The sequence below is a fragment of the Bubalus kerabau genome, chromosome 11 (genome assembly GCF_029407905.1).
Source record: "Bubalus kerabau isolate K-KA32 ecotype Philippines breed swamp buffalo chromosome 11, PCC_UOA_SB_1v2, whole genome shotgun sequence".
NCBI classification, from domain to species: Eukaryota; Metazoa; Chordata; class Mammalia; order Artiodactyla; family Bovidae; genus Bubalus; species Bubalus kerabau.
In genome coordinates this window covers 6,891,075-6,913,563 of record NC_073634.1, presented here as the reverse complement: position 1 = coordinate 6,913,563, position 22,489 = coordinate 6,891,075, and the positions used below count along the sequence as shown (strand labels likewise).

The 22,489-nt window shown below is 39.7% G+C and overlaps 1 protein-coding gene across 5 annotated transcripts in view; it reads left to right on the top strand.

Annotated features, from left to right (window-relative positions):
- MGAT4A (alpha-1,3-mannosyl-glycoprotein 4-beta-N-acetylglucosaminyltransferase A) overlaps positions 1-22,489 on the top strand; it is a 172,017-nt gene that overhangs the window by 138,956 nt on the left and 10,572 nt on the right. For all 5 annotated transcript variants that reach the window (XM_055539416.1, XM_055539418.1, XM_055539419.1 and 2 more), the window contains 7 exons: positions 565-640; positions 7,939-8,053; positions 9,182-9,312; positions 11,622-11,729; positions 12,648-12,841; positions 17,224-17,302; positions 18,104-18,170. In XM_055539416.1, the coding sequence (XP_055395391.1) occupies positions 565-640; positions 7,939-8,053; positions 9,182-9,312; positions 11,622-11,729; positions 12,648-12,841; positions 17,224-17,302; positions 18,104-18,170 (770 nt within the window). The remainder of the gene's footprint in view (positions 1-564; positions 641-7,938; positions 8,054-9,181; positions 9,313-11,621; positions 11,730-12,647; positions 12,842-17,223; positions 17,303-18,103; positions 18,171-22,489) is intronic.

Genomic DNA, 22,489 nt, shown 5'->3' with positions numbered 1-22,489 from the left:
AACTTACTAGACATTAGACTCCTTTTTCCCTCAGGACATCTTGAGGATTAGTGTTTTTGAGAATGTATTTTGATAAAGCCTTCTTAAAGAAAAGTGAATTCTCTTGCACTCTTTCCTAAGTGGATACACCGTGTATGTGTGGTTCCATCCATTTATTTATCTGTCTACGTATCTATCTAATGTATGACTGTTGTTGTTCAGTTGCTAAGTCATGTCTGACTCTGTGACCCTATGGAGCCCTCCAGGCTGCTCTGTCCATGGGATTCTCCAGGCAAGAATACTGGAGCGGGTTGCTGTTTCCTTCTCCAAGGGATCTTCCTAATCCAGGCATCAAACCCATGTCTCCTGCATTGCCAAGCAGATTCTCTACCACTGAGCCACCAGGGAAACCAATATATAACTGTACATTTTGTATAATATCATATTATCATATATACAATATATGTGATATTATATATAGTGCATATATTATAACATTGTTATATATTATAAAATATACATCTAACCTTCTTTTGCTAACTTTGAGTCTGATTCCTAACTTATTTTTGAACATTTTTATTTCAGATGGAGAACAAAGCAAAACCTAGATTATTGTTTTCTAATGATGTATGCTCAGGAAAAAGGCACATACTACATCCAGGTAAGTTTTTCCTTTAGTTTTTTTTTTTCCCACACTTTTTTAGAGAAAAAGTAATATCGAGGGTATATTTTCATTAAAATGGAGTTTCAAAAGCATGAGCACTCTAAAATATTTAAGATGATAACAGTGTAGCAGAGCAGAAGGGTCAGTCACATCACTAAGAGCGTGGGCTCTGCAGCTGCACTCCCTGGTTTCTCTCTTAATGATTTAGTGGTCTTAAGGCAGACAGTTGTTTTGTGCACATTTGCATTTGAGTTCAGGATTATAAAGCCAGCATCTATTGTCATGTTCTTGGCTGTAGAATCCTGTGGACAGCGGGGCCTGGCGGGCTACAGTCCATGGGGCCACAAAGAGTCAGACACGACTGAGTAACTAATGCAGACATACACACACACGCACACAGCTGTGACTTTCAGTAGCACGGCTGAAACAGTAAGTCCATCGTGATGCAGAGTTTAAGTGAGCCAGGTGGGCAACAGCTTAAGTAATTCTAGGAAGCTCTTATTTTTTCCAAGTGTTCTTCCGTTAATACTTAAGCTTAAATTTCTGCATTGGGATTTCACTTCTTCAATCAGGTATCTTTATCCCTGTTCAAAATGCAGATACCCCTGAGAGGTATATAGCACATGAAGTGTGTCAGGTTTTTTTTTTTTTTTCAGTATAAAAAGTTTATTAGGTGCTGGGAGGATGTGTGGATAAGAGTGGCAAGAAGCAGCCCTGAGTCTCTGAATTAGGAAGGAAATGGTTAGGTGGCTGCTGGCAGGGACTGGGGAGGGAAAGAAAGATGGAAGGAAAGGGGCTGGCATCCCATGGAAAAGCGGACTTCTTGAGGGCAGACTTTTGTCTCATGATGCTGTACCTTGGGCCAGCTGTATTCAAGTGGGCATGAACCCTTCCTCGAGTCACAGGATGAAAAATAGAAATGGTGATAGGGCATGACATGTCTATTACAGGATACAACAGCTGTGTGTATAAAAACACAGTACCCTAGATATAGGTAGTGGGTTTCCTCCAAATGCTTCAGAGAAGTCTGATTTTTAAAATAATAATAATAATTTTGAAGCATTTTAACATACCCCCAATATTATTGTGGGCTTCCCTGGTGGCTCAGACAGTAAAGAATCTGCCTGCAATGTGGATAACCCGGATTCAGTCTCTGGGCGGGAAGATCCCCGGGAGAAGGAAATGGCAACCCCCTCCAGTAATCTTGTCTGGGGGAAATCCCATGGACAGAGGAGCCTGAAGAGCTATGGGCCACGGGGTCGCAAAGAGTAGGACACGACTGAGCAACTAACACACACACACACACACACACACAATATTATTGTGGTTGAACCTTGCTGTTTGTTCCAGGCCCAGTATATAAATATTTACATTATGGTCAAGAACTTTATACACAGCATTAAAAAGTGCAGCTGTATTACTTTTGAAATTTGTTTTCAGTTTTCTTCCAGGGGAACAATTAATGGAACCAATAAAGCTCTTGGGAGGGAATGTAGGAAAAGTTCAAGAAATTGAGGAAAGGACAGGGTTAAGAAAGAGGGTGGTTAGGAAAATTTCCCCTAAGCAAGGTCAATATATGAGATACTGCAGTATTATATGAGATATTAAAACAACAGCTGCTATAAACTAACATTTATTGCACACTTATCCTGTCCAGCATTATTTTTTACACTTTATGCTTTCCACACATTAACTCATTTAATATGACCCTTTTTATAACAGGAATGTGCTGTACATACTGTATCAAAGTGTGTTTTGCTGTAACTTAACGTACAGTTGTTGTTTAGTCGCTCAGTCAGGTCTGACTCTTTTGTGGCCCTGTGGATCGTAGCCCACTGACTGGCTGCTCTGTCCATGGATTTTCCAGGCTGGCGTGGGTTGCCATTTCCTTCTCCAGGGGATCTTCCCGACCCAGGTATCCAACCTGTGTCTTCTGCATTGGCAGGCAGATTCTTGACCTCTGAGCCACCAGGGAAGTTAACATGCTATAGTCACCTTTTCCGAGGCATAATTTTTGGACAAATAGGGTAATTTTAAGAATGTCCAGTGGGTCTATCTTAGACTCAGTGGTTACTCTGTGGTCATCACAGGTGTACATCTAAAGGGAAAAGAAAACGCCACCTGCCTTACTGCTTTGCTTGTGGCTTGTGACGAAGTTTTCCATGACAGCCGCAAACCCGGATTCATAAAGTGCTCTATTGCAAGTGACTTGGACTTGAAGACAGTCTTCTGGAAAACTATTTGGTGATGCAGACACTTCATGGGTGGTACTGCCTCGTTCTTCCTGTATCACACCATGATGCACGCTGAGTCAGCTTGCCCCACTTTTAGGGATGCTGAGATTTAATCCATGGGTGTAGGGGTGTCAGTCTCATCTCTCCTTCATTAAAAAGCTACCCAGAAGCCATTTCTTGCATGGTTTGAGCTTCTGTAATTATTTTCCCCCAGATTGCTTTTTTTGTTAGAGGTTGCCAACTGGTAATTTTCTAATTCTATAAATTGTAATGTTCTTATAAATAGAGCTCTTCTGTAAAAGGACTCTCCTTTCTTAACTGTTTGGTGATGTTGAAAAATAGTTTACAAAGGAAAAGAAGATTAAGTGCTCGATTCTTTCTCTTTATTAATTTTTAAGTTGACACCTTAGCAGTCTGCAGTGGTGACCATTTTCAGAGTATTGTTGTGAACTCACGGATTTTTAAAACTAGATTTGGTTTGCCTCAGTCTTTCAATCATTATTTCTAAATGTTCATTTATTTATTTATTTGGTTCCACCGGTCTTAGCTGTGGCACATGACAGCTTTTAGTTGTGGGCATGCAGGATCTAGTTTCCTGACCAGAGGTCAGACCCGAGCCCCCTGCATTGAGATCACAAGGTCTTAGCCACTGCACCACCAGGGAAGTCTCTGCAATCATTATTGATATTGACGCTTGAATTGGCCCTTCCTAAGCCAGTGAGAATTTCTTCAAATGGGCTCTTGTATTCTTTTCATGTAAGCCTGGTAATCACCCAGATCACTTCCTTATTGACTGGCATGTCTTGCGCATTTCCTGACCCGGACGTAGAACCAGCCATTTCTTTAAGGAGTCCTGTTTGTTTTAGCAGTATACAGTATTTAGAACCACACTGTGCGCTGGAGATGCTCATGGCTACTGTCTTTGCTTCTACGTATTTTAGTAAGGAAAGGAACATCTTATTTCTCAGAGGACAAAAAATCACATGTATATTGATAATCCCAATTCAAGTGTAAGATTATAATATTTTTGTTTAACTTTTTTGAATTTTATGTATATTCTTTTCTCTTACATTCAAAGCCTTGGTTTTAGTAAAATTATCCAAATAACATAATTCTTTTATTCTATAGTAGACCTAGAATGGGCTTTTCTGGTGGCTCTGTGGTAAAGAACCTACCTGCAATGCAGGAGACATGGGTTCAATCCCTGGGTCATGAAGATCTCCTGGAGAGGGAAATGCAACCCACACCAGTATTCTTGCCTGGGAAAGCCCATGGATAGAGGAGCCTGGCGGGCTACAGTCCAAGGGGTCACAGGGTCGGATACAACTTACTGACTAAACAACAACAGTAATACCTAGAATAGTTTCAAAATAACAGGATCAATCAAACTACTAAATGCAATTAAAAATCTTTTATTCTTGTTTCCCTCCCGAAGAGTATATCCTGATATGGATATATAGTCAAAATTCCATATTTGAAAGTCAGTTGATACAGTTCTTCATATTATGTGACCACATTAATAACAACCTGATATGAAAGTAGGTTCATTTATTTCCATTTGTATTCAGTGATTAGCAATTTTTTTCTTTTTTAGTTGTAAAAAGTATAATATTCCCAAATCAAAACTTATATAAAACAAGATATGTTTACAGAGGTCTCCTTTTTATCCCTGTTTGTCTTCCCATGTCTCCTCCCTCCCCCATGGGCAACCACCATGAGTTTTTGGTTTCTCCTTGTACATTTTAAAAATTGGAACAAAAATGTAATATTCCACCTCTTTCAGACTCTGCAGGTACATAGTGCAAAAGCATAGTGAAAAACCTTGTATTTTCACTTCCCTGTATAAACTAGTGATCACTAATGAGGTATATGTTAGATTTTCCAAGAGTGGGTCTTGCTGTGATGAAACATTGATGTCAGAGAAGCACATATGTTCCCTGAAAGACCTATACATGAAGGTTCATAGCAGCCTCATTCATAATAGCAAAACCTGGAAACAGCCCATATGTTCTTTGGCCGGTGACTGGTTATAACAACAAACTGGTCCCTCCATACTATGGACTGTCAAATAATGAAAAGAGAGGAACTGTGATACACGGCTTTTTGGATCTCAGGGGAATTTAGCTCAGTTTAAAAACCCAGTTTTGGGACTTCCCCAGTGGCTTGGTGGTAAAGAATCTGCCTGCCAGTGCAGGATACACAAGTTCGATCCCTGATCTGGGAGGACCCCACCTACTGCAGAGCAACTAAGCCCGCGTGCCACAACTGCTGAGCCTGCACTCTAGAGCCGGCGAGCCGCTGCTCCTGAGCCGGCGTGCCACCAGTCCTGAAGCCCGTGCTCTGCTGCAGGAGAAGCCACTGCAGTGAGAGACCCGTGCACCACAATAGAGAGGAGTCCCACAACTGGAGAAGAGCTCGCGCAGCAGCGAAGACCCAGCACAGCCAGAAAGAAGTAAAGTAATAAGAACCCAGTCTTTATAAAAAAATTTAGTTATTTGAAAAAATACGTTTGGCTGCACCCTGTGGGATGTGGGATCTTTGTTCCTCAAGCAGGAATCAAACCCACACCCCCTGCATTGGAAGGTGGAGTCGTAGTCACTGAACCACCAGGGAAGTCCTTATATAGCTTTCTTGAAATGACAAAATTACGGAGATGGAGAACAGACCCTTGGTTTCCAGAGGCTTGGAAGGAGGGAAAGGAGGGGAGGCGGCTGTGAATATAAAGAGCAGCGTGAGAATCCCTGTGATGGAACTGTCCTGTATCTCAGCTCTAGTGGTGCTCCGGCAGACGGACACACACATGTTCAGATTGCATGGGACTAAACACAGACACACAAACCACACCCACACACAACTAAGTCTGTGTAAAACTGGTGAGATGTGAATAAGGTGGATGAGTTGTGTCAGAGCCAATTTACTGATGGTGATATCATGCTGTAGTTTTATCAGAAGATGTATATTGGGACTGTTTGGGGTCTCTCTCTATTTTTTTTTCATAGCTGTATATGATATACAATTATCTTTAAAAGTCTTTTTAGAAAGCACAGTTGTTTGCTGAGAGTGGAACAAAGCAATATTTCTAATTTAATATAAAAGTGATTTTTGTGTGTGATAGCCAAGTTTAGTGTACTAAATTTAAATAGGCATTTAATTGTTTCATCTACACTTCTGTATATGTCAGTCAGTACCAAGCTTGTTTTCTAATCTGCTTGTTGGGAAAACGTGGGATTGCCTGGTATCTGGGGTCATCTTTTCTTTGGGCATCCACAGTCAGCGTTTGGTGTGAACGTGGGCATCTCTGGGAGAGCAAGGTTAAGTGCTAGTGGGAACTCTGTGCTCCGGTTTTCCCCCAGGCTTCTCTACAAGCTCTGAGTGTATAAAACTTGTGTTTTTGTTTACTGATGAGTTCCCAGGCTTTAGGATTGTGTCTGGAACATAATCAAAGCCCTGTAGATACTGGTGAGTCAAAATTGTATGCGTGCATGCCGAGTCACTTCAGTCATGTCCAGGCTCCTCTGTTCGTGGGATTCTCCAGGCATGAATACCGGAGTCAATTGCCATGCCCTCCTCCAGGGATCTTCGTGACCCAGAGATGGAACCCACATCTCTTACATCTCCTGCATTGGCAGGCAGGTTCTTTACCACTGTGCCACCTGGGAAGCCCCAGTCAAAATCATGCCTTTCCAAATACGGCTACTGTTTCTTCACAGACAGGAAGAAAGCTTATAGGGCTCAAATCTGCGAAAAACCCAAATACTGAAATAAGTAAAAATTACTTAGCAGATAACTGAAAATGATAATGTGTCATTAGAAAAAGGAAGAGTTTTCCTGGGATAATTAAAATCATCAGTGGTAAAGAATATTTGTAAAAGAATGTATGCGTAGGTAAAAAAGAAATCATCTTGTGACTTTAAAATTCTCTGAACATTTGGGGGAAGAAGTCTTTGCAGACACTCAGGAGCCTCGATCTCTGTCCACTCCCTGTTGAACTGATGAACTTGCCAGTAACACACGCGGTGATGGCAGAGCACATGGGTTAACGGCTACACTGAGTTGCTACAGCTACTTCATTATTTCGAGGATACCTTTTAAAATATAAAAAGAGAACTTTTAGGAGCCAATCCTACAGAAATGAATAGCACTGATGTGAAACGTAAGCACTGTTTGCATTGACAAAGAGTGAGAAACAGCCTAGGTGTCTGCCTGTGAACAAACAGATGATTTGTCCATGCATCCCTGGGGATAGTGTAAATCTATTGAAGAGACTGCTTTAAATATATACTTATTAACCTGGAAAGATACTCATGATATATTAGGAGGAAAAAGTCCAGTTTAATAAAAGTCTAAAGTGGTGGGAACCTTAAGGTAGGTTTACCTGTCTTGTCTCCCCATGTTGTATGTAGATTCTAAAGGTGTCCAGTGGGTGCACACCCAACCTTGAACTTTAGTCGCCTCCACTAGAAGGGTGGAGGGTAAAGAAGGAAAACTAGGTGTTTTGTTTTGTTTTTAATGACTTGTTACATGTATTATGTAAAAAGGAAAAAAAAATTTTTTTTAAAGGCCTGTAAAATTCTTTTCCTTTGAAAAGAAAATAGGTTAGTGTGAAATCCTATTGGGAGCCATAAAAGGGCCAAGATGAGTAATTCATGGACTGTTTTGTAATTTCTCATAGTGAGAGAGTGGTTTTATTGATTTGCTGTGTGCATCTGCCATTTTATTTTCTACATTTCCCTTTAATAAAATTTATTTTTATTTTTTAGTTTTTTCCTTTTAATTTTATTATTTTTAAAAAATTATTATTATTTTTTTGGGCCACATTACGAGGCATGTGGGATCTTCCCCGACCAGGAATGTAACCTGGGCCCCCTGAATTGGAAACTCAGAGTCTTAACCATTGGACTGCCAGGGAAGTCCTAAAATTTATTTTTATTTTCATCATTTTTGACCATTGTTTTCTTGATTGTCATTATAAAAGTGTGCTTGAGATTTTCCAAAGAGTGTCCCATCTAAATCTTCCCTTCTCTTTCTGATTTATTAATATGATTATTGAACTTTCTTTAGCTTGAAGATGATATTATTGTCAAACAGAATTACTTTAACACCATAAAGAATTTTGCACTTCAACTTTCTTCTGAGGAATGGATGATACTTGAGTTCTCCCAGCTGGGATTCATTGGTAAGAAAAGTGGCAGATTCATTTACTTTTCAGAAATAACTGTGACTCTTAGAATCTTGGACTGTTTTTTCACCTTAAAAAGGTTGTCTCTTTTTTTCTCTGGAAAGGGATTGCTTTTAAAGAAATTTACTAATAACTTAAGTAGTTATGATAACTACCTAATAAGTTAGGTAGACTTCCATGTATAAAATGTTGAAGTCAGCTCAGAGTAGTATTTGGAGAGGTCTCACATGGTAGTATTTACTCTGGAGTTCTGCAAGGCAGCCTTGCTGACTTTCCATGCTGATAGAACCAGCCGTGGTCTTTGGGAGTACGTCTGGTTCCTTCTCTGATGCCTCTAGTTCCTGTTTTAAAGCCCAGAGCTTTTGCAAGATTGAGGTCCTTTTAAAAAGAATGCTGCATTAATGGCTTTTTAATAGGAATTCCTGGTATTCAGTGTGGTACATGAAGTTCTTGTTCAGTCATTAATTTGTATTCATGGGTGCTTTCATGGGCTAGTCAGGGTGCTTATTTTAAAAGTTTTTTTTTTTTTCCATTAAAATTCCTAAATCATCCAACTAAAGAGAATATGTTTAAAGTTGAAGATTGAAGGAAATTTATGGGTTTTTAGAAAACACCCCGGAGAATAATATTTCACTTCCTATAATGCTTTAAATCTGTAAATATTAGAGGCTGAGGCTTTGACCTTGTTGATCATTTATGTCAAAATTCAAGACTCAGAACTCAAAAAATATTTGTGAAGGCTTCAGTGAAGACAGAATTAGGAGTCCTTATGTTTTGCTTTTATTAATTCAGTTAAAATTTTGTTTAAACTTAAGTTCCTTTTTTATGAGAAGCAGTTTAATGAGACATGAAGGAAACATGTCCAATCTCTTCTTGAATCCTTTGGGCTGGTGGTGGTATGATAGATTCTGTAGTAGAGAAAATCAAGAGTTCCCTTTATATCAGGTTGACCACTAAACTTAGCTAGAGCAAATTTGTTTTTGACAAGAGAGATGGGACAATTATTCATAACGATTTATAGTTGAAAGCACAAGCGTCAGTGTATTTGTTGCATGGACTTCACTCACTGAAGTCATTTTGATGGTTGGCTTCTTTTACAGTTACTGACTGGGTGTATCTTTTCAGGTAAAATGTTTCAAGCACCCGACCTCACTCTGATTGTGGAATTCATATTTATGTTCTATAAGGAGAAGCCCATCGACTGGCTCTTGGACCATATTCTGTGGGTCAAAGTCTGCAACCCGGAAAAAGATGCAGTAAGTCTTATCTCTTAGGAGAATGGAACAGGCTTATTTTATGTATTTAGTGAAAGTGATGACCCTAGGGAACCAGATTTTGTAAAGGAACAGTTAAATAGGTAGCTGAAAACAGTGTTTGTAAGCTATTGTTGCATTCTCTCTCTTTAAAAAAAAAAAAAAAACCAACTTTCTTGGAGCAATTCATAGAATGTAGCAAAATAGCAGAGTGCCTACTTTCCAACAATGACTGAACATAGAAATTGATTCAATCAACTCATTTTTATGATGTAAGCCCTTACCTGTATTTTCCTTGTGGATTTACAGGAATTTTTACTGTAGGACACAGAACCGTTAATGTCATCTTCACATTCATACAATATACTTGCATTTAACTGCTTCCGTGCAGTGTTATCTAATATGTGGTTAGGTTCTCAAATGAGCTTGTGAGATAGAAGTCTCTGAAAATAAAAATTAAAACCATGAGGACCCATTCTCTGACTCTTCTTTCTGTGGCCCGTAGCATGTCAGTTGCTTCCACTAGGATGTCAAGGAAACTGTCGCCATGCACTTGCCTGCTCCAGAATCAGTCCCTTTGAGGGTGGTCTAGGAGACTCTTCCAAGCGTTACGCTTATTTCACTAAGGATAATACGCTCAAGGGCCATCCTTGTTGCAAATGAAGAGATTTCATCGTTTATATGTCTGAGTAGTATTCCATTTGTCTGTGTGTATACACAGCACATCTTTACCCATTCATCCACTGATGGGTACTCAGGTTACTTCTGTATCACGCCTATTGTAAATAATGTGATGAGCATAGGGCTGCCTCTGCTTTTGCTGATGAGTGTTTTTGTGTTCTTTGGATAAATACCCAGAAATGGGATAGCTGGGTCACATTGTTAATTTTTTGAGCATCTCCATACTGTTTCCATAATTGGTGTACCAATTTACATTCCCACCAATAGTACCAAATAAAAGCATGTTGATACAGAAAAGAGAGTAGTTGTTACCAGAGGGGCAAGGGCAGGGGGTAAGGGGAGGTGAAGTAGTGGAAATATAATGTTCACACATGGAACTTATATTGTAAACTAGTGTTACCGTAAAAAAGAGATAAAAATAATTCACACATTCTTCCCAAGGTTTATGGACCTGCTCTGACTCTTCAGGCCCAAATGTGTTACTGTTTGCCTGTGTGTTGAGTGATGGGGTTGGCCTCAGACCCTGCTCCCTCAGCCCGCCCCCACCATCCCTCCTCTCCCCGCTCCTCCCCTGGCCTCGCCTCCGTCCCTTCCCTTTCCTCTCCTTCCTCGTGACTGTTGTGTTTGTGTAAAAAAAAATGTTTAATGTTTGTGTAAATACAATTTATTTCTAAAATTTTAAAATAAAATTTTATTAATTTTAATCAACAATAAAATTTATTTATTTTTATTAAATATATAAAATTTAATAATAATTTATAAAATTAAAATATGTAAGTAAAAATTTATAAAATTTTATCTTACAAAATGTTTGTATATATAAAATTTCACCTGTATTCTCCCGTTAGCAATAATGCTAATGAAGTAAAGCTCTTGAGAAAAATTAGTCATTTTAACACCCGGAAAATTATCGGAGGTTTTTCAAAACAAAATGCCTTATACATTTGTCTTCTTCATTATGTTCTTGACCCAAAACTTACAAAAGTCATTGAAAACGGAAACAGTTTATGAAATTCTTCAGGACATACCGAGCTAGTGAACACACGGGAGCCCAGCCAGCGCTGCGGGTCCGCCAGGTGTGATCACCATGACAGCAGCTTGTAATCTGAAGACTGGGCCACGGGACACTTGGAGCTGAAATGTAGATGTCCCTCAGCTGTGTCGAGATGGATTCGTCTGTTTTAACTCTGTTTCCTTGCTTGTAGTCTACTTACTGCCTCCCGTTTTCACATTGCTTTGATGCAACAAAATTGGCCTTATCTTCAGATTCTTCGTTGTATTCTTTTGTGTAGCTCTTTTGTGTATTTGAACCAAGCCTCTAGGGTTGGTGCATTTTAATATTAAAAGTCAAATTGATATTGACACTTTGTAAAAGGTGGTTGAAATTAAATCCTTATCTCTTCCCTTAGAAGTGCTTATGTTAAATTTCTCTTTCATGTCTATTTATTAAGTTGGTAGAAAATCTATTAACTTCTCCAAAAGGACCCTAAAAAAAAACACATGACTTGGAATTATGAGATGCAATTGGATTTTCTTTTTAATATTTACTCTTCTAAAGGATGTCTCAGCTTTCAGAGGAGGACAAGATGTCACTTTCTAATGTAACACTAACATTCCTCTTTAATATTTAGAAACACTGTGATCGACAGAAGGCAAATCTGCGAATTCGCTTCAGACCGTCCCTTTTCCAACACGTTGGTCTGCATTCTTCACTCACAGGAAAAATTCAGAAACTCACGGTGAGTGATTTAATTTTATTTTTCTCATGCACAGACAATTTGCTATTTAATGTATAATCATTGTTCTTCTTAAATATAAATAAGCCGTGTGTTATAGCTGATTCTCTTTTGTACAGCAGGAACTAACACACATTGTAAAGCAGTTATACTCCAATTAAAAAAAAACAACAACAAAGCAGATAACTAATAAGGACCTGCTGTATGGCATCGGGAGCTCTATCCAATATTCTGTAATGGCTTAGATAGAAAAAGAATCTCAAAAGAAGTGGATATATGTATATGCATAAGTGACATTACTTTGCCAACAAAGGTTCGTCTAGTCAAGGCTATGGTTTTTCCTGTGGTCATGTGTGGATGTGAGAGTTGGACTGTGAGGAAGGCTGAGCGCCGAAGAATTGATGCTTTTGAACTGTGGTGTTGGAGAAGACTCTTGAGAGTCCCTTGGACTGCAAGGAGATCCAACCAGTCCATTCTGAAGGAGATCAGCCCTGGGATTTCTTTGGAAGGAATGATGCTAAAGCTGAAACTCCAGTACTTTGGCCACCTCATGCGAAGAGTTGACTCATTGGAAAAGACTCTGATGCTGGGGGGGATTGGGGGCAGGAGGAGAAGGGGACGACAGAGGATGAGATGGCTGGATGGCATCACTGACTCGATGGACATGAGTCTCAGTGAACTCCGGGAGTTGGTGATGGACAGGGAGGCCTGGCGTGCTGTGATTCATGGGGTCGCAAAGAGTCGGACACGACTGAGTGGCTGATCTGATCTGATAAGTGATTTACTTTGCTGTACACCTGAAACTAACACAACATTGTAAATCAGCTGTTCTCCAATAAAAGTTAATAAAAAGAAGCTATTCTGAACAAATAAAAAAATAAGCTGTATGTTGTTTAATAGCATATATGTCTTTCCTCCTAGGATAAAGATTACATGAAACCATTACTGCTCAAAATCCATGTAAACCCCCCTGCAGAGGTATCTACTTCTTTGAAGGTCTACCAAGGTCATACACTGGAGAAAACTTACATGGGTGAGGACTTCTTCTGGGCTATAACCCCAGTAGCTGGAGACTACATCCTATTTAAATTCGACAAGCCAGTCAATGTGGAAAGGTAGGTCCTTATTGAAATAAAATTTGGTCTTAAAATTTAGACCTTTTCTTCACAATGTGATTTATGGTAGAATTTTTTTTTTATATGTAACACATATAAGGAATCAATGAGTCCTAAATGTTAGATTATAAAATATGTGGGGTTTCCCAGGTGGCGAAGTTAGTAATTCTCCTGCCAAGGCGGGAGATGTAAAAGATGAAGATTTGATCCCTGGGTCAGGAAGATCCCCTGTAGAAGGAAATGCCACCCACTCCAGTATTCTTGCCTGGAGAATTCCATGGCCAGAGGAGCCTGGCTGGCTGCAGTCCGTGGGTCCGCAGAGAGTAGAACATGACTAAGTGACTGAGCACTCAGGCACACACATAAAATACATTTCCTACAACTCAGTAATATCATGGGTGGGTTGCTTCCGGATAGAACACCGGCATTTAGTATGTTAGATAAATTCTATTGGTATTTCTGAAAGTATATTTAGTATGGATTTTTAAAAATATACTTGTTTTTATTTATAACTTACTTGGTCACACCGGGTCTTAGTTGCAACATGCAGGATCTTTTAGCTGTGGCCTGTAGAATTGTAGGGAGCATGCAGTCTTAACTGTGGACCACCAGGAAAGTCCCTAGTAGAGATTTCTAATACTTTTATGTGGAACTCTTCCTCAGAATCTCCAATTAGTTTTCCTGCCCTTACCTTAGAATATCCCTTAAGATTTGACTGTGAGCTGGTGGATGGCCCAGCAATCGGCTGAAATGATAAAATTTATCAGAGTATGACTGTTCCTAGGTAGTGATTTTGCAAGTGCTGGATGACTTTTAGTATATGCCATGGAGGAATTTACAACCCTTTTCTTTTTCTTTTTTTAAAATTAGAAGATAATTACATTACAATATGGTAATAGTTTTTGCCATACGTCAGCATGAATGAGCATTAGGTATATACATGTCCCCTCCCTCTTGAACACCCCTCTCCCCACCCCACCCCTCGAGGCTGTTGCAGAGCACTGGCTTTGGGCTCCCTGCATCATACACTGAACCCCCACTGGCTGGCTGCTTTACACATGGTAATGTATATGCTTCAGTGCTGTTTCTCTCATTTCATCCCACTCTCTCCTTCCCCCACCGTGTCCAAAATGTCTGTGTCTCCTTTGCTGGCTTGCAAGTAGGATTGTCAGTACTATCGTTTTAGATTCATATGTATGTATTAATATACGATATTTGTCTTTTACTTTCTGACTTATTTCACTGTGTATAGCAGGCTCTGCCTCATTAGAACGGACTCAAATGCGTTCCTTTTTATGGCTGAGTAATACTCCATCGTGTATATGTACCACAGCGGACATCTAGGTTGCTACCACGTCCTACCTGTTGTAAATTGTGCCGTGGTGAACATTGGGGCACACGTGTCTTACAACCCTTTTCTGTGATTTGGCGTTTATGTTCACTTTGAAAACGTTGGGGCTTTTTCTTTCCCATTTTTCACCTAACAGTCACAATTCCTTCAATCTTTCCCCTGTTTTGGGTATGTTCCCCAGACTGTCTGTGGCATACTTACATAAAATCCCCAGAATAGAATATAATTTCCTAGCCTGTGGCATATGGTGTTATGTGTTTTCCTGTGAAGGCCATTTGATTTTTAGAATTTGTCAAATATTTAACCACCTTAATAATTCTTTTTAAGGTGGTCAGTAACAGTGCATAGCTACATGTAATGCTATTAGTTTTCTTTTCTTACTCTATGCTGATTCTAAAGAGGAATTTAAGCATAAAAATGTTATAAGCAATGGGAAGATCACTGGCAAAACATATTAAACTTATGAGTAATATTTTTCACTTATATGAGTATTTAATATTGGTTTTATTGTTATTTAATGTTCATTTTATACTGTATAGTGGAACTCTGCCCTGAGAGGTATTGTTCACCACATTTTCATGAGTCATCCTAGAATTAGAAACAACAGTTTTCACTTCAACAAGAATAGCCGGAAACCAATTTAGGGGTTTATTTTTAGCGCATAAAAACAGTTCCATCAAAGAATCTGCTAAAGAGCTCATATATTGGAGATCAAACTTAGTAACAACAAATATATTTACAGTAAACCTCTGTGAAGTAATATTTACAATGACTATTGCGGGCACTTTTCTAGTGAAACACAAGTCTTCTGAAATAACAGTATATAAGAAATATCTTGACCTTCCTAGGACAGAAAAAAGGGATTACTTGATTTTTGCTTGCTGAGAGGGGAAGTAGCAAATTTATTAACACAGAAATGAAGTGTTAAAAATATTCTATCACATATGTGTGCATTATACAAAAATTTTAAAGTGTAAAAATGAGGAAAGGGACTTCCCTGGTGGCCTAGTGGTTAAGATTTTGCTTTGTAATGCAGGGGATGTGGGTTGGATTCCTGATCAGGAAGCTAAGATCCCACAAGCCCTATGACCAAAAACATAAAACAGAGGCAATATTGTAACAAACTCAATAAAGACTAAAAATGATTCACATAAAAAAATCTTAAAAAGTACTGAGGAAAAGATCATAACCCCAAGGAAACCATTATGACCATATTGGCACCTTTTTTTCTTTGTAATTCTGCATATTTTCGACCTTAAGACCATGGTCTACATGCAGTTTTGTATCTTACATTTTCCATTATACTCTGTTGTGACTCACAAGTATTGAGTTGGTCCAAACGTCTATTCAGGTTTTCCCATAGCATCTTACAGGAGAACCCAAACGAACTTTTGGGCCAGTCGAGTATTTTGATGACCGCACAATGATGTCTCATTGCATGGTTCTACCATCGTGTACATCTTCCAATGTTAAACTTTTTAGGTGCTATGGAGGTTTTCACTATAAATTACATAGTGAACACCTCTGAATCAGTCTGTCTTAACTCCAGGTTTTATCCATGGGCTCTCTTCTAAAAAGTGGCTTCCCCGTCCCATGATTTGGCATCTATAGCTGAGTTATTGAGTGGCCTGTGGTTATATGACATTCTGAGTCAAAGATGCCTTTAAAAAAATGTATCTCATCTGGAAACTCTGGGAGTTAGTTTTGGTATATTTAGCTTAGAAGCAGCTTCTTCTTAGGGTTCCCTGGTCTGTGTGACATTTGAAAACCAAATTCTCGCCCACAAATACCATACTGCAAGGGTATCGTAACTATTCTGTGACTGTTACTCACTATTTTTAACATAGAAGGTAGTTTTAGTTAATTCTCAGGAACTTTCTGGTATAACTGTGTGACATAGATGGAAATAGCTGATTGTATTGAGGAAACACGGGCTCAGAAAGCTTAACAAAACTTGCACAAGATGAGAATTCTAGGAAATGAGAGATCCAGGGAGGAGCCTCTAACTCCTTAGCATGAGCTTTTAACCACTGAACTTCACTAAACTCAAGTTTTAGGTTTAGGCTTAGGTATGCTTTGCACCCTATCCAGCTTCCACCCTCTCTCACACACTTTGGACGTACACACTAGTTTTCAAAGTATCAAAACACTAGAACATTATACCCAGAGAGTATTTGAAGTGGTTGGATGGTATCATCAACTCAACGGACATGAGTTTGAACAAACTCCAGGAGATACTGCAGGGCAGGGAAACCTGCCATGCTGCAGTCCATGAGGTTGTAAACAGGTCTTAGCAATTGAACAACAATATCATGATATCCAAAGATTTGTTAATGTTGACAAATGGAGTGATTCTGATATTTGGAATTGGTTAATTCACTTTATCTGTTCATACCAAAATTATTTATATTGGCTAAAACTAGTCTCTGAACTTGCCACAACCCCTTGCTGTCCTAGTGAACATTTTGTCTGATACAAGATCCAGTAGTGGGACTTCCTGGTGGTCCAGTGGTTTAAGAGTTCGTCTCGCAAGGCAGGGGGCACAGGTTCAAACCCTGGTCAGGGAACTAAGATCCCACGTGCTGGGGGGGCAGCTAAGCCTGCGTACCACAGCTACTGAGGCCGCGTGCCGCTGTGAAATGGAGCTGCAGCTCCATGCTGCAGCTAAGGCCCAATGCAGCCAAATAAATAACAAATAAATGTAGGAAAAAAAGATACAGTAGTGTTCTATAGTGGCTACAATTGTCATTTCCATCAAGAAGTTTATATATTTAAAGCAGTGTAAACAGCAACAAAAAACTGTCATCATGTTTTTTTTCTTTTGGTCTGTTGAGTGCATTATTAGCAGCAAGCATGCCCCTCTGACAGAGGAGTTGACGTATCTGCTTAGCTTTCTAATATCCATGCAGCTATTCAGAACACACAATGTGTAGTTACAAACTCTAGTGTCGACCTTATGCTAAGGTCAAGGCCATCTTCCCAAATCTTTGTCAAGTCTGATTCATATTCTTATTTTTGTTTGTCTTTCCAGTTATTTGTTCCATAGTGGCAATCAGGAACATCCAGGGGATATTCTGCTCAACACAACGGTGGAAGTTTTGCCTTTGAAGGTATGACTTATGTTTCCCCCTCAGTTTCCTTTGAGAACTAATACTAATAGACTTGATTTGAGGCTCTTCTTGCTTATGAAAGAAAATTCTCGTGATTGCAGGACCTTGGTGGTGAGTCATACTGACTCTTTTTGGAACCATGAAACACCCAGTATATTGTCCTATTTGCCTTATTCATAGAAAGAGCCTTTATTTTGTTTCCTATTGGAAGATGACTTGGACATTTGTACTGGGAAAATAAATGAATCGTTATTTGATGTTAATGCTTACTTGCTGTTTGTATTTTGAATCCCAAAATACCATGTAGTTTCAGTGCTTGTTGAATAATACCGAAGATTATTGGTCTTCTAGGAGTGCTTTGGAGAAGGAGATGGCAATCCACTCCAGTAGTCCTGCCTGGAGAATCCCATGAACAGAGAAGCCTGGCGGGCTACCAGTCCATGGGGTCACAAAGTCGGACACGACTGAGTGACTTTCACAGGGGATGCTTAATATCTTTCTAGTTAACACACAGTTCTTTACTTCTGTCTGTTTTTAATAGAAAACTGCATTCTATTAAATTGATCTAAGTTGGGAAATGATTAAAATTTAAAATTCCTAGCCAACAGTATATTATATACAGAGTCAGATGATGGTTTAAGAAAAGAGCACTTAACATTACTGAGCCTTTTGAGGCTCAGGACTGAAGTGGCATTTTCTTTCCAGAGGCAGCTATGCCGCAGATGTCACTTTATAAAATGGATTAATGACTTAGATTTATTTTAAATAAAAGTAATTATTCATGTTTTTGTTCTGTTTTAGAGTGAAGGTTTGGAAATCAGCAAAGAAACCAAAGACAAACGATTAGAAGATGGCTATTTCAGAATAGGTAAGACTCACTTTACACCAGGAAAATGTCCTTTCCTTTTCTGAACCTAGTTCTAAAGTAATTTTACGTTCTTTTCAGATGTTGAGCAGCTTTAGGATTATATATGCCAGTGTACTTTTTTATTGTTCTCATGTTCTACTACGTTGTTTTATTATTATCTTGACCCAACTAGGATTTCAGAGCAATGGTTCATTTCCTGGTTCCTCTTTCTCTCTCTCTGCTGTTTCATTGTTGTCACTGGCAGATAATCCATCTTCAGCCGCCTTCTGCAGTCTCATACTGGATGGGACGCCCTTAGCAGGCTCCTTTCGTGGACACAACAATACCTGAGGGCCAGAATTCATGTCTTTAGTCCTGCCTTCCTCCTGAGCTTTCAGGCTCTACTGAGATACCCATTGAAAAGCTTCCTGGAGGCCACGTGGCCATCTACCCTGGACATCTGTAGTAGGGACATTTCTTTATTGATCACCGTGGTTTGTGCCGTTAATGTTCATCTAGCTGCCTGGTCTAACCTGGGGAGACACCCTGAAATCCCACACCCCTTTAGTGTCCATTAGCATAAAATATCTGCATTAAGTCCCCTACATGTGCATGAGTTCTGTTCTGAGAGTGCGTTCATAAGTCCAATTTGTTCGTTAAGTCCAACAAAGTTAGCCTAGGTGCCTAACACAATCAGCTATATACTTGTTGTTGTTCAGTTGCTAAGTTATGTCCAACTCTTGCGACCCCATGGACTGTAGCCTGCCAGGCTCTTCTGTCCATGAGATCTCCTAGGCAAGAATACTGGAGTGGGTAGCCATTTCTTCTCCAGTGGATCTTCCCCATCCAGAGATCGAACCCAGGTCTCCTGCATTGCAGGCAGATTCTTTATCACCTGAGCTACCAGGTGTATAATAATAGAGCCCATCCCTTGATAGACATCAACTCAGTGAATGATTAGATATTTTCTTTTACTTAAATTAATGCTTTTCCTAGTGGTATGCAGAAGAGACTGTATTGGTCAATTACTATTGTAGCTTTACAGAACCAGATACATTCTTATAACTCTCTCCAGCAGTTTTGTTTTGCTAAAATAATTTTTTTTTATTTAGTTTTGGCTCTCTGGGTCTTTGCTGCTGTGTGGGCTTTTCTCTAGCTGTAGAGAGTGGGGGCTACTCTCCAGTTGCAGTGTGCGGGCTTCTCACTGTGGGGGCTTCTCTTGTTGTGGAACATGGGCTCTAGGGTGCACGGGCTTGGTAGTTGCAGTTACCGGGCTCGAGAGCACAGGCTCAGTGGTTGTGGTACACGGGCTTAGTTGCTCTGGGGCACGTGGGATCTTCCTGGACCAGGGATCAAACCCTCATCTCCTGCACTGACAGGTGGATTCTTTACCACTGAGCCACCAGGGAAGCCCTCCAGCAGCTTTATGTTCAGTGAATATCACTCAGTTTTTGCTACAAGGCTTGTGCAATAACCCTGACTAATTTCTGTGTCATTTTAATGGATTGATGAGTTTAATTATTTTTATATTTGGATTATATTTTAGCCCACTTTAGAAATGTTCATAAAATTAGCTGCGTATGGGAGACATTTATTAACCCTATTACCTGTCAGTTATTTAATTTCTGAGAATGTTCTAGGTTATGAAAGTAGCATAGAAAATAGAGACATTTATGATTAAATGTCTCTGCAGTAATTTGAAGGTAATGGCCATCTAAAACATCAACTCATACATATTTAGAACCAGAAGAGAACTGTTGGGCAATGAGACCTAGGAACTTGTGGAACAAAAGCATGCATCAGAAGCAAAAGCAACTGATTTTTTCTCAACCGAATAAAAAAAAATCTACGCCCTTAAGAAGCATGCTTAGTGGAATAATGTGTGAAGGGCTTCACAGACCTTCTCTTAGTGACTCTGCCATAACTGGTAACAGTTATTTTTCATAAAAGCACAGCATATGGGGAACCATTTACTTATATCATCTGAATTTCAGTAAAAACATTAAGAGTCTGTGACATTAGAGGGACGTCCCTGGTGTTCCAGCAGTTAAGACATCACCTTCCATTGCAGGGGAATACAGGTTCGATCCTTGGTCAGGAAGCTAGGATTCCACATGCCTTTTGGCTAAAAAATGGAAACATAAAACAGAAGCAGTATTGTTAGAGATTTCAATAAAGACTTTATTTTTAAAATGGTCCACATCAAAAAATTAAAAAAAAAATAGTTTCTGGCATTGGAGCTCTGACCATTGCCTACTCTGGCCAAGCTCAGTGACACAGAAGCTCCTCTCTGCTTGTCCAGCCATGATTGCTGAGTCCGCCTCCTGCCAGTTCCTGCTCCAGGGCGAAGGCATCTCACTAGGAAAGGCAGGCCACCAGCACCTGCATCTCCCCATGCCCAACCCCAGCTCCCTGTTGCAGAAGCTCTATCCAGACCCTTGGAGACCTGAGGCTCCCTTGCTCCACCCCACCTCCATTCCTAGGGCAAAGTTTCGCTGCAGGCCTGGCAGAACATGAATTCTTGGTCCCCCTTGGCTCTCCCTGCCCACTGGTCCCCTCATGCTGGGAGAAGTCAGCAGGACATGAAGGGCTACTGCTACCGCCTTGAACAGCAGGAGTGTCACTTTCCCCCAGCTGCTGTCCTTGCCAGGGATCCTGAGCAGCGGTGCAGAGGTGTGCTCCAGGGGAGAGGCAGCCCATCAGAACACGGAGCTCTGTAGCTCGCCCTAAGGGGACTGACTTGGAACAGAGCTTGGGGAAGTTCATGCCCAAGGGTGCTGTGGGATATGATGGAGATTTATGATAAACAGTTGGGAGGAAACTGGTAGCCTCATTCAAGCTAAACTGTAGCCCATACAGTAGCCCATGGCAGAGAGAACCAAAGAAAGAGGTAGGCAATAAGAATCCTCTTGGGACTTTCCTGGCCATCCAGTGGTTAAAACTCTGCCTTCCAGTGCAGTGGGAACAGGTTCGTTCCCTGGCCAGGGAACTAAGATCCATATACTCGTAGGGTACAGCCAGAAAGTTAAAAGGGAAAAAAAAAGTAACTACTATCCTAAATTTTGTGGTTACTGTTTCCATCTGTGCTTTTAATACACATGTAATATACCCCTGAATAATGCATAGTCTTATTTTGTTTATTTTAAAGTATAAATGATTGTCATTCTCTAATCTACAGTTTTTTGTCTCTCACCATTGTGAGATTCAACCATGTGGATCTGTATATCTATGGATCATTCATTTTCACTGTTGGGTAGATCTCCAGAGATGATTACATTACTGTCTGTTCTTCTCTTTGGTCATAAAGTTTGTCTTCATCTTTTTGCTTGTCTAAAAACTTATGCACATGTACTAGAGTTTCTCTCCAGTGTATGCTTAGAAATGGAAGTAACTCACAACTGCATTATCTACAACTTTACTTCCTTCTCTTTATTCTTCCTTCATTCTTTTAATTGGCTGCCTAATATTCCCTTATATTAGCATGTCCTAATTTAATTAGTCCACTAATCATTGCCACTAAAATCATTTGCAATTTTTGCTGCAGTCTGTATATGCTTTCTGCACATGCAGGAGTATTTCTTGAGCATAAAATTGCTGGATGAGAGGGTTTTAATGACGCCAGTCTTTTCAATTACTAATTATTGTTCTAATTAAATGAGCTCATCAAGTGAGCTCAGATATCTCATAAGTTAAAATGTTTCAAGTTCCACAGTATTTTTCATCCCTGAATCCACATCCTAACTAAATATTAAATAGTACTATTTTTGTAGCACACACTCCCTATCCCAGTCCAAATATGGACATACCTTTATGAAACAAGTATTAATAATTTTTTAATAAAAGCATTACTTAGGAAGTTCATATGTTGAATATTTTCTGTGCAAATGATATATGTAAATGTGTAGTTGAATCACTATGCTCTACACCTGAACACTGTAAATCAGCTATTCTTGTGTGCTAAGTTGCTTCAGTCGTGTCCGACTCTTTGTGACCCTGTGGACTATAGCCCGCCAGGCTCCTCTGTCCATGGAATTCTCCAGGCAAGAATACTGGAGTGGATTGCCATGCTCTCCTCCAGGGGATCTTCCTAGCCCAGGGGTCAAACCCTCATCTTTTACATCTCCTGCATTGGTGGGTGGGTTCTTTACCACTAGCGCCACCTGGGAAACCCAAAAACTATACTCCAATATAAGATAAAAATTAAATTAAAAACAAGAATAGCCATGATTATTCAAGAAAATGAGTATAAACTTTACTAGTATGGGTTTCAACTTGTGTGTGTCTTATCTTATTTTGAGCCTGGTCATTATGTTTTAAGACTTTAGAATTGATACATCATG